This window comes from Diadema antillarum, unplaced genomic scaffold (genome assembly GCF_040938485.1).
Source record: "Diadema antillarum isolate AM-2024a unplaced genomic scaffold, OU_Dant_1.0 seq00001648_RagTag, whole genome shotgun sequence".
NCBI lineage: Eukaryota > Metazoa > Echinodermata > Echinoidea > Diadematoida > Diadematidae > Diadema > Diadema antillarum.
Window position 1 is genome coordinate 343110 of NW_027272349.1, and position 12459 is coordinate 355568.

At 42.7% G+C, this 12459-nt stretch overlaps 1 protein-coding gene across 1 annotated transcript in view; it reads right to left on the reverse strand.

The window, feature by feature from the left end:
* Window positions 1-3942: 3942 nt before the first annotated feature.
* LOC139711332 (uncharacterized) overlaps window positions 3943-12459 on the reverse strand; it is a 35196-nt gene continuing 26679 nt past the window's right edge. Inside the window, exons 4-9 of the mRNA XM_071623230.1 lie at window positions 11891-12120; window positions 11274-11483; window positions 10509-10623; window positions 8446-9257; window positions 4964-7429; window positions 3943-4320 (exon numbers count right to left, since the gene is read on the reverse strand). Coding sequence (XP_071479331.1) covers window positions 4108-4320; window positions 4964-7429; window positions 8446-9257; window positions 10509-10623; window positions 11274-11483; window positions 11891-12120 — 4046 coding nt within the window. The 3' untranslated portion in view covers window positions 3943-4107. The remainder of the gene's footprint in view (window positions 4321-4963; window positions 7430-8445; window positions 9258-10508; window positions 10624-11273; window positions 11484-11890; window positions 12121-12459) is intronic.

Genomic DNA, 12459 nt, shown 5'->3' on the forward strand with positions numbered 1-12459 from the left:
CAATCTAGTTTATACACTCATCCACCAATAGATGCATAATTTATTCATCCATTCATTTATTTATCAACTCATCCATCCATACATCCATTCATCACTCAGTCCAGGGGCGAGTCTGCTTTCAACTGTAGGTACAGGTATAACTCAAAGTGCTTGATGGAAACTTAACGGACTGCCCAAAAAGACAGCAGACTGACCAGATAGGGCACGTCAATAATGCATGTATTTGAGTATGTACATATCATGATGTCGAGATCACCGCGATGAAGTTCATTCCTTTTCTTCCATGTAATGTTTTTGTAATGTTATGAAAAAAAGAACAACAGTTTGCTTTCTGTGTTTAGGAGGTAGGTCATATCGTTAATTCCAGAATTTTGTCATCTCTACTGAACAGTCATTTGAATGTGAGCGTTCTATACGGGCTTTACTGTCTTTTTTCATTAAAATAAATTCATTATTGATTTCCTTGCTTTAGCTACTTTCCTGATTGATCAGCCTCTAAAGTGAGCATTAGAAATCACATTTAGGATAAAAAACAGTCATGGGTATGGTGATGTTACAGTTGATTAATTTTCTTGAAATTTAAAATGGGCGGAGAAGACAACAGTAAAATGAAAACTGGATATTTAAATCACTATACAGCTCTCGGGATGAAGAGAAGGGGGCTTTGGCACTCTTGTCATTTGTCCCGTTGTGTGGACACCAAGTTTTTCTACTAGTATTAATCCACATGCTTAGCGGTCTTTCAAAGAAAATAACCGAACTATTTGTACAGATGACTCTGCTCTAGATATGACGTTTCGTATCCATTCAGACAAGAAAACGAGTCTCCAATACAAAGGAAAGAAAAATATTTCAGTTGTGGAGGGTCCTGCGGCACAAATTTATATACTGAGTATTCGCCGATCATTGGCTGTTTTGGCTTCTCGTATTTTTTTTTTCTTCACAAAGTACGCTTGTTCTCTAGAAAGATTCCCTTACTCTCCTTGACACCAGCAGCAAAACATTAGTTACACATGTAAACTTTCAACATGTCATGCCCAGAAGGGTAAATACGCATTACAGAACTGAAAGTATACAAAATGTATAAAAGATAGAGTTACATTGGTAAGAGTTTGTTCAAGTTATTTGTATTTATTGATCATTGTTCTTCGTGAGGGTCTTGTTCTCCAAATTGTACAAACAGAAGTTGATAACAAAGGTAAGACTTCACAGTGGTCAACAGGAAAACCGAATGGTACTCACATTATAACAACTACATGTACATGAAAGCTGTTGAATATATTACAGAAAGTGTCTTTGCAAAAATAGTTGTCCTTTCGGAGCACGGATGACAAAATAGAGATTAGATCTGATAGAGTTCATATCATATTTACAGACATATATATCACATAGGCAAGTAACAAGATATCTAAAATACGAATCTAAATGGAGTGATTAATTCATTATTCTTTGTCTAATGAACTGCTGGTTTGACGAAGTGTTCAAATTTCTTTGATCGCAGTTGAAGAATCGGATGGGATTTTATGTTAATTATCTCTTAATCTACCAATTTAAAGTGAAGATGCTTAAATCTCTACATATATGCGATGATACTCTGTATTAATATGCACTATTCGGAACAACTTTCTACTAGATTCACTGTACGATCACTGTAAAACTCAATCATTTTGATCTCACATAGAGCCGGAAAGACTTTACATACAAATTACAGTCTACTTCTGTCCTACAAGTTCAATGTATATCGATACAGTATTACGTTCTACACAGTAATCTCTTTACACTGCACCACATCTGCGTAACATTAACCCTTGCTCTTACTAACATATACACCGCTGGTCGCAGCTTGCAGCCCGCCGACAACAATTTGTGGAGCGGATGCTGCGTTATGGGAAAAATAAGGGGTCATCCCACTAGACCGACACCCACGAGTCATACAGCCCACGAGTTCGACATTGAAAAGGGGTCCATGAGTCATACAGCTCACGAGTCATACAGCCCATGAGTTCGACACTAGGTAAAAACAGCCCACGAGTTCGGCAGATACAACACGGGGCTTAATGTGTCGGTCTCTTGGGCCTTGTTAACATTTGGTGTCTGTATGACTTGTGAGATGTATGACTCGTGGGTGTCGGTCTCGTGACGTGCACCCGGAAAAAGAATGACACATTCTATACAACCAACAGTAGGTGGTAAATCCCACATCACGAGAATTTTGTACCAAGGACACCTTACATGATTGTTCTTTTCGTTTTGATAAACAAATACTGTACAAGTACCTTGGATAGCAATAACGGAGTATTGAAGACACGTAGATGGATATACCAATAGATGGAACTTAGAACGGCCTCCTGATGCGTAGACAAAGTAAATCCCCCACAATGCGTACATACACAACGAATACATGTATATATGTCGTACATACACAGAAGCAACGGGAAAATTTAGAAGGCAATTGTAAGATTAGGAAAGTGAAAATGCAGAGGAAATTTATCAAAATTTACAAGCATTATAATCACTGCCTTGATTGTCGGTACCTCAACGTAGAGTGTGCAACATTGGCAGTGAGTGGCTCCACTCAAACTCGCGATATGTGGTGCATCCAGGGTGTTGCATACGCAAAACACAACGTTTGTGTGAAGCATTAAAGTTGTTTTCTCATGTGCCCCCCCCCCCCCCCCCAAAAAAAAAAAAAAACAACAACAACAACAAACAAACACACACTTTAAATGTCAACATGACACCGTTGAAGAGTGATCTAGAACATTTATATCCCTACACATCTTCAGACAGAGGCTGTGAATACATAAATTTTGCAAGGAGATTTATGACCGGCCATTTTGGTAACCGATACACCAAATTCAATGACATGTTGAGGCCAATAGACCATGACTTTCATGGACATGATATGAATGATAACTATATGATTTTGCGCTGTATTTTCATTTGTACTTTTTTTTTGATGGTTTCTCAGACGAGTGTCTTGATTTGTGATAAAGTCTCCCTTTGACTTAGGACTCATATTTAAAGCTCAGTGTGGTTGATGTGAAGTATACAATAATTATATTTTGTAAGCACTGTCCAAGCCTGTGTTGGAAAAGGAACTATGCATGAAAAGATGGATCCCCGATGAAGTGAGGGATGTGGTGCTATAGTAACAATAATGATAGCAACTATATATGAGACTTGAAATTTTTTATGCACTTACCAAATTATAGGTTTAGAAATTAGTGAAAATCAAGCAATATAGATAAACTCCCGTTATGGAATATAGTAAAGCACACAGTGCACATAAACAGTTGCTTTAAGTTGAACAAACACGTTTCAGTATGTTATTTTCTTGATCTTTTCAAAGTAGAAATACTAATCTTGACGTAAGATAAATATCAGGCCTACGTTGAGGTATCAACGGTAAAATGATGCCGGCTGGTATAATATTAAGATGCAATATACGCACGTGTCTTCGTTTGACATTAACCCGGGACATTAATTTCTTGCGATCAGATGACTGAATATCAACAAATAGAACTAGAGTCAAAGGGAATTCGCCATACACTGACGAAAACTACGTCAAACTACACAAAACCTTTCTTAGTCCCAGTAGTGTTTATATGTCGGTACAGTTTTACACACACACACACACACACACACACACACACACACACAAATACTCCGGCATACTTTTGCGTATACCACTAATGTCTACTCCATGGATACAATGTGTAGTTGCACGTGTATGACGTTCTGCATTAATGCTATCAACATAATTTTTTTTTACTCTGTACTCTATAACACTATTGAGGTAAAAGTTTCAAATCTAGCTTACCGTGCCCTCTTGCACGTGCGTTTCTGAGAGAACTAGTTACTAGTATTGTCAGGAGGTAATAAGTGATGGAACTGATGAGAGATGATAAATGTATAAGAGGCAAAGTTCTACGCTAAAGTGAAACTGAATTTAGCTGATGAAAAATTGCAATACTTAAAGTGGCTCCGTCAAGTATATTAGGGTCTAGATAATGGTAATTCAAGGTGAGTACCAAAAAGCAGTCACTATCTGAGCGAGTCGCAACTGTAACGAGGAGCGTTCGAAAACGAGTGGCGTACATGTATCTAAAAAGTGATGTTCACTATGAATGGACTGTCTGGAATGTGCTTGTCGTTCCACTTGACGGAAATGACGTAGAATCCGGCCAGATTGACTTCATAGACCACCTCGTACAGATCGTCGCCGGTGAAAGTCACGCTCGTCTCGCACACAGTGTGCGGACGCGGTCCGCGAATGAATACCCCCAGGGAGCCCTCTCCAGCGTTGGTCGTCTCAACCTGTCAAATCCAAACGGGGAAAGGGGAAGATGCGATTAAAAAAAAAAAAGAATCTTACAAAAATTGTAAGTGCATGTGAAATATACAAATTATCTGATGGTTTTTAAAATGCAATTCTCTACAATTTACAACTTGACATGTATGCGAAAAAGTAAAATCGGACGTACAAAAAGATAAAGTTGCGTGGAATTCCGTTCCGTAAGGCTTATAAGATTATCAGGAAATTTTAAAGTTTTACATGTACAATTCACAAAACAAAGATATTAGTAAAAACCAGATACATCAGCTAAGATGATGGCATCAACTCCCAAAGTATCCATGTGGTTTAATGCTAAAGTATGGTGTCCCAAATGTATGTTGTGAATTTCTTATTTCACGTCCCATGCTGATCAGGCCCCTACAACTTTACTTCTTGGACCGAGACTAAAATGTCGCGCTATATTCAAAACAGTTTTCAACGTACATCATTATTGGTTTCAATGATAATATACATTGTATTTACAAAGACGCACATTCAAATGAAGGGCCCTAATTATCCCTGGGAGTGAATTGTATTTGGCGAAGACTTAAGACACGTTTGTTTGTTTTTTCATGTAAATTGTACTTTGTTGCGGCAGTTCAGTTGGTACTTCAGTTGACCTACCTGGAAATTGTTTTTGACGCCCACGATCCCTTCATGAATTCCTATCCCCATAGCCTGACAGCAGGATGGCCTCACTGTAGAGAAGTGGCTTTCTATAGAGCTCTGCCCGCCGGAGCTCAAGGGGGTGCCGAGACGAGGCGTATGCCTGCGGCTACTCTTCTTGCTGTTCGTCTCGGCTCCTACCCTCGAGGTAATGCTCGATTTGATGTCGGTCAAGGAAGCCTCCATCTCCTGCTCGAGGGCGTCCAGAGTGGGATGCAGTCTGCCGCCATCCTTGATTATGAGGTCCCCGTTGAGGGCTGGCATGAACTTGCTGAGGAACTCTCTTATGGTGAAGTCGGGATCGTTGTCGAGGCTGGCCAGGAGTTTGCTAACGGGAATGTCCTCATTTCGTAAGGGTTGACTGCTTTCCTGGAGGTTCGAAGCTGTAGAACTCGCAGGCTTAGCTTCGTCTTGTATATCGGCAACATCGTTTCGTCTCTCGTTCCACTCAACGCTCCTTTCGGGCTGACCAGCCGGGGGATTACTTGCCACAAGAGGCTGTTGCTCGACTGACAAAACGTTCCGAATCTCCTGACTCACGCAGGGAGTCCTGTCCGGACTTTGCTCGATTTCGTGCGAACCAATCACGTGATGAAGATGTGATAGGTCGAAGTTGATCGCGGAAAAGCTTGGTCGTCTGTTAGTCGCAGCAATAATCTCCCGATCGTCGAGTAAGTGTTCGACTTTGAGGTCAGGCTTTTCGGAGAGAATGATTTTTCTGGCCGTCTCCGATGCACTTTCTGTTCGTTTTCTTTTAAAGGGGAAACCTTCTTGATGATCTCCGACGAGGAATTTCGTTTCGGTTTCTACTCGTCGTATGTCAGTCTTTGTCACACTCGGAAATTCCTCCTTCAAGAAGACATCATCTAACTCTGATGTATCTACCATAGCCCTGCCAACTGTATAGTCTTTGTTGACCTGGGACCCAGATTTGGTCTTTTCGTCGCTCTGATGGTTAGCTTGGAATGCGCCAGGAGCATTGCTTGAATGTGGCAGCGCGTGAGATGGATCGCGATTAGCAATACTGTAGATATGTCCATTTTCATCCGAGAAACCACTATCAAAAGTTGCTTGCCGCGCTACTGACTTTGACTTAGATCCACGCTTTTGGGTGCCAGTTTGTCTACTGCCTCCAGAGAGTGACTTTTCTAGCGACGGTGTCTTTCCGGGAACTCTCTTCCGTGAAATGACGACCGGCTCGGATTCGTTACTCTTTACAGAAAGTGCAGGGCTAGTTGTCGTGGTTTCTGGAGAGGCTGTTTTGTTGTGCGGGGAGCGATCGAAGGACACCTCCGTTTGTTCCCTGCGTTTCTGCTTGGTAAAGGCACTGCGTCTGCTTATCCATCCAGTTTCCTTCTTGATGTCGTCAGCAGTGCATTGGGTTTGCTTGTTCACCTTCCGGCGACGAGACTGTGCACTCATCTTTGGTGCATGCCTCTGTGGTTTGGGCGCGTGAAGGTACTCATTGGCTTCCATTATGGTGCTAGCCACTATTGACCCCTTTGCTTCGTAACTTTCCACCGGCTTCACGGGTCTAAAGCCTTGTTTTCGAAACTCGAAACCGTTGCCGGGATCATCGGGGCGAAATTCTCGTTTACCTCCATTACCATCTCCTTGTAAACCCTGGTTAGCAGCCCGTGATGTCCTGAGACTGTCATCCAGAGTAGAATAACCTGATTCGTCGCTTGTCTGATCTTTTTCTGGGGACGGTGTCAAGGCACTGCTGGAATTTCCATCTTTAGCGCTTTTAGAAGCATCTACACTAAGTTGTGGCTCGAACTCAATCGTGGTTTGAGGTTCCATTTGCCTGCTGCTCCCATCCCCTTCAACAGACGCGACGTCGAGAAATGTGGGGCTTTGTGTGTCCCTCGAATTATGTTTGCTATCTGAAGAACCAATAGTGGGAACGTCTTTAGCAATATGAGTAGATTCGTTTGATTTTTTACTTTGAAAAGAGTCCTTTTTCATCGATGTCAAACTTGCACTGTCTCTGAGGCGTCTTATACCTGTACGATCCAACGCAGACTTGTTGGAAGATTTAACCCCTTCCGGATCGACAGTTTCGAGCTCCTTTCGGTTAGAGAGCTCGTGCATCACTTTATCCATCAACTGCCTTGAAGTGCGGTCGGCAAACCTGTGGATACCCCCGGCGGGAGTGGTCCTGCCAGATGCGGGCCTCACCACCATTGGGGAGGGAGACGGAGACGCGGAAGCGCTGATTCTTCGGTTTAGTCTGTCGTCACAGACAGACATTGATCCGTAAAGGCTACCCTGATCATAGGTCGTTGAGATGGACGACATGCCGGACAGACCCATGAACGAGAGTCCTGTGGTGGACATACCGGACATGGACGAAATATCAGCGCTGCTTGGATATTGGATTTCCTCCTTACCGCCTGCACCACGAATTGTTCGCTTGATCACCTGTTGTCAACGCAGATTGATAGAGAGATAAAAAGATGGGGAAGAGGGGAGAGATAAATGATGAGATTGTGGAAACAATTACACGTAGATACGGGATATATGCAGTCGGAATATGACTGAATCCAGGGTACCTTTGTTTTTATATGTGACAGCAAAATATATTGAAAAATATTTGTTGCTTTATTGTCTTAAAGACTGTTTTTCCTTATCGAAATGCTCCTTAAAGGAAAAAAAGACACGCTGTAGCTTCAATGTCATTATGCATATTTGCAGTTAAGAATCATTATGATTGGTTGTTTATTAACGATTGTTTATTTTGGGTTCTTTGAATGACGTTTAAAAGCACAGTTCTCCAACTTTGTGTTTATCATTGTTGTTCTACTTGGAATTTCGATGCCAAATTGCGAAGTTTTAGACAGGCATATAACGGCCCCAGAATCATATAAGCATGTCAAATTTTGCGTTGAATGCAACATCGAAGCAACGGGGTCTATGTACATTTCAACTTTTAACATTCAAGACTGAACCCAGCCACGTGACTTAAGGCAAAAGCGTTTCAACATCATATCTTCTGTCTAGAGTCGTATGTACATATTTCCTGCCTCTCCATGTGAAGTATACGAATGGGTTAATTCTTTTGAGATTGATATGGAATTTGTAGGTGTTCATCTAAAAAGAAATAGGAACAAGAGGCAGTGCATCGATGTTAATCAGATACTTGTGATATTTTATCGGAATTGTAACTTCCTCTTTATTTCTTTGTATAAGTGGTATCTTAAACACGCATTAGTTGTGATGATCTCACACTAAAGACCTCCATTTCAGCTTCCTGAGGTATAGTGTATTACTCTACTACAAACACTGCACAGCTTGACTCACTAGGCCTCGAACATCGAGCAATTTATTGATTGCAACCAGGTCCGTTACCATCTGAGCCACATCGGCGACCTATTGGCATATTTTTATTGTATTCACAAATTCTGTTCCATTATCGTAATCCTACAAACAATTTTTACCTTTCGTCTGGTCCGAACTGTACCAGACTTGTCACCTCCACTTCCTAGGATGGAACTACTCCTGTGACTCATCGAACTGCGGGATGACGATGTACTTGTCAGTAGCGGTCCATGTCGCGAGTTTATGAAGGAAGCCGCTCTCCCGACCCCATACGGGAAGAAGACGTCACTGTCCATGCTTCTCTCCGTACTGCTCATCAGCATGCTGCTGCAGCGGCTGTCGTAGGGCGAGGCAGTTCCACCGCTCTCGTAGGACTCACGCAGAGTGTTGACGTGGGATTGGCGGCAGAAGGATTGTCGCCGCCGAGCGCGGGCTTTCAGATTGGGGAGCGTGTCGGGCTCTGAGTGCAAGGAGGAATCTCTGCTTGATATTGGCGGAGGGCGACCAGCTTCTCGTCCGTCCTGGCCTTCTGTGTCGAGGCTACCCATAAGCTCGGTTCTTTTCTTCTCGTCCCTGAAACACACGATTCGGGAGGGGTGTGCCGGGTCACTTGCTGGATACTGCCTCTCTGCTTGTGACGCTCGCGCAGTGAAGGGGCTGTTGCGCACGTGCTCACCGCCCCACGTGACCGTGATCTCGTGATTCCCGCAGGACCGGGGCACATAGCTGACTTCGTAGTGACCCTCCCGCACGCACTGGTACTCGCACGGGATCACTCCGCCTCCCGGGGAAACATTCGAAGACGAAGAGGCCGCTGTGTCCTCCACCCCCGATGCAGCGCTTTGATTGGATGACTCAGGATCGTCGCGATGAGGTCGGCCGCCCGGCAAGTGGTTGATGATTTTCCGCCGCACACTCTCACCGCAGGGACCTAGATGTGTAACAGAGATAAGGGAAACTCGTTCAGAGCTGAGGAACTCGGACTAGAATAGAAGACAACACCTATCTCGGCTATATTACTTGACATTTCCACTATTGGTCGACCGCCAAATGTTACTGCGTCATTCGTCAGTTTGATCAGGGAGGTGAGACAACCTCCCTGGTTTGATAAAGTGTTGTTCTTGGTCACCAGTAATAGATATACAGTCGGCACCCAGAATCATCCGTGTTCCTATAGATTTGCATATTGACGTCAATGGCTAATTATTTAACAGTGCAGTATTCATAAACTGTTATCTTTCAGATAGAATTATCAAGACTCTGAACATAAACAGGAAAGTCAGTTCATAATGAGTCATAATATGCACCATCGTAATTATTCTCCATTATACTATTATGTGCTTCGTGTGTACCATAATGACAGTCATTATTGCTTGGTTTTAAGCCGGTGACTTCAGAAGTTCAAAGAGCTACGATGAAGCATTTTGTCCAAATCTTTCATCGCTTTCAATGGTACTTGTCGAAATTTAAGTGATGATGATGGCGTAGATAAACAGAATGCAGAATGTCGGTATGATTATTTTCATGATCGTACTTCCGCATTTTCCCACTTTTCTTTTGTAATTATAGAATCTGGTATTTATTATATACAATTGCGTACGTGCGACGCCTGTACACCAGCATGGCAAAGTTGTTTAGTTATTGCAACGTGTCATACCCTCCGTTAAGAAATACAATGATAATAAAAAAGGAATTGTTTCCTTTCAACTTCCCCTGACGCACTGACGTAGATGGAAATGGTTTTGGCCGAAGGGGGCGTGCCACTATCGCGCCTTCATCAGATGCCATGCCAAGATAGCGCGTGTAGGAATCAAAACATGACGTCCAGCGGTGAGGGTAATCTTGGTTAGATTTCAAATTCTTCCAGTCTTCACCCTTCGATGTTATAACCCGGTTTGTTTTTACTGTAGATCTTATCCAATCACCCACGGCACAATCAAATTTAGACAATAGTGACTGTAATTTTTTTCTACGCATCCCCAAATAAACTTACAAGTAACTTGGCCGTTACACGGTAAGATAGTTTTAGACTCAATAAGCACGATTATAATGTTTTGGTACCGTCAGGGTTACAGTCGAATAAATTTCATTGAAATTGAATGAAACTAAATTGAGAAGCTCATACAGTGATGAGTATATGCACTGTTCCATGACACTCCTACATGACTCAGTACGCGCTAACCTTTGATATAGATGTGTAAGCTCTTTGTGATGAAACGTGGAGTGTAGACATTGAATTTTGCTCGTTTCCCAACTGTGGCCATCACAAGTCCGCTACCACTTGCTGTGCAGTCAATCTAATACGAGCGGGAGAGAAAAACAGAAGAGACAGGGAATGAAGGAGAGAGTGATGGGGTGGAGATGTACAGAAGGAGACAGATGAAAGAGACAGTAAGAGATTAAGATGGAGAGACGGATGAAAAGGGGAAAATGATAAAACAATGAAAAGAGCGCGAAAGTCATTTCAATTTCATTTCTACTTTTATCATTTCGTTTTTCCATGATTAGAGCGCACTTTTATTTACTTAGGACGTATATAAGGAAATGCTTGTACAGAAATACATAACACACACACACACACACACACACACACTCACACACGCACACATACATATTGCGAAAATGGTGCAACTAGGTTACTTCTCAATATAATAGTCCATAATTCATTTCGTAAGGGTTTCTGGAAATCATTGTTACCTTGGCATTTGACGTTAAATCAACTTGTGATAAGATGACAAAATGAGCCAGATATCAGGAGCTCACATAAATTCCAACGAATGCCTGAAAAGCGACAATAATCTGAAGTTTCAATAGACAATCACATCATTACTGGATATGAACTGTTCTCTCAAATAACGCCAAGGTTTTCTTTTCTTTGTGTGATTGATTGCGTGATTCTTTTATGTCATTGGAGAAGGGGAAGGGTACTCTGAGTGTAAAGACCCACCTTATCTGCCTCCATCAGCTTCTTACGCTCCTCGTCGACCACCTCGTCGCTCTGCCGCTGCGACCACGCCCCCTCCCGACTCCAGGGGCTTATACGGTCGATAGGGGTCTCCAGGGGAACGGAGCTGGCGTACTTGATGGATAGCACGTACTGCAGCAGTGTGCTTGCTTTGATGCGTGACGGATCCGCCATGACTTCTGGATCCATTGGCTGAAGGAAACAGAATTACGGAAAAAGACGAGCTACTGATGAAAATGAATGTCAAAGAAGTGACATGAAACTGTATTGTAGTGTAATCAATGAAATTGATATACAATATTTTTACCATCTCCTTCTCCCAGTACATTATCTTCTTGTACTCCTCGGAGTGTTTATGATGTGCAATACATGTAATTGAAATCGAAAAAAAATGCCATTATGCATGTATGTGTGTGTGTGTGTGTGTGTCGGGTACGCTTGTGGGTGTGCGCGCGTTCTTTGCGTGTGCGTCTTTTCATACAGAGTATGGAGAGACACAATTAAATCCACATATTCATAGAAAGTGACCTGAATAAGTAAATCTTGCGAATGCTTAAAGCTTGCAGTTTTTGACACCAAAATTATCGTGCCGGACTCACCTCCGCTATACCGAGGGTCTTGCGTACCAGAGTCATCCCCAGGCGGCAATTATTGACCTTGTTCTCTGGCTTGAGTAGATCATATCTCGGACACGTGGAAGGGACCACGGCCTCGATTAGGGCACATAGTGTGACCCCGTTGGACCAGCTCTCTTTGAAGTCCTCGACGCCCACTCCCGCCGGTAGCTTGTCTTTGAGCCAGTCGAGGAGCTCCCGCCTCGTCGTTCGATCTGCACAGAGAGAGGGAGAGAAAGATTAAAAAAAAAAACAATGTGTGGAGGTATAAACAGTCATTTAAGTGATTAGATAAGAAATGGTCAGCTGACAATTAGAGGGACACCCAAAAGGACGTTCGTAAATTTATTGAAGATTGAGACTTAACGAGTTGTGTGCTTGTGTACAATTTGTTGCGGCCGCATCTCATCATTGGTATGTTTTACCATTGTAAAATGGTTGGGGGGGGGGGGGGGGGGAGGGAGAACAGGACATAACATTTCAGTCAGCTTCATGTACTATGTATGATGGCGTCTGGAAGATCGCTGTAACTGAAAAAAAAATTAAATATTAAA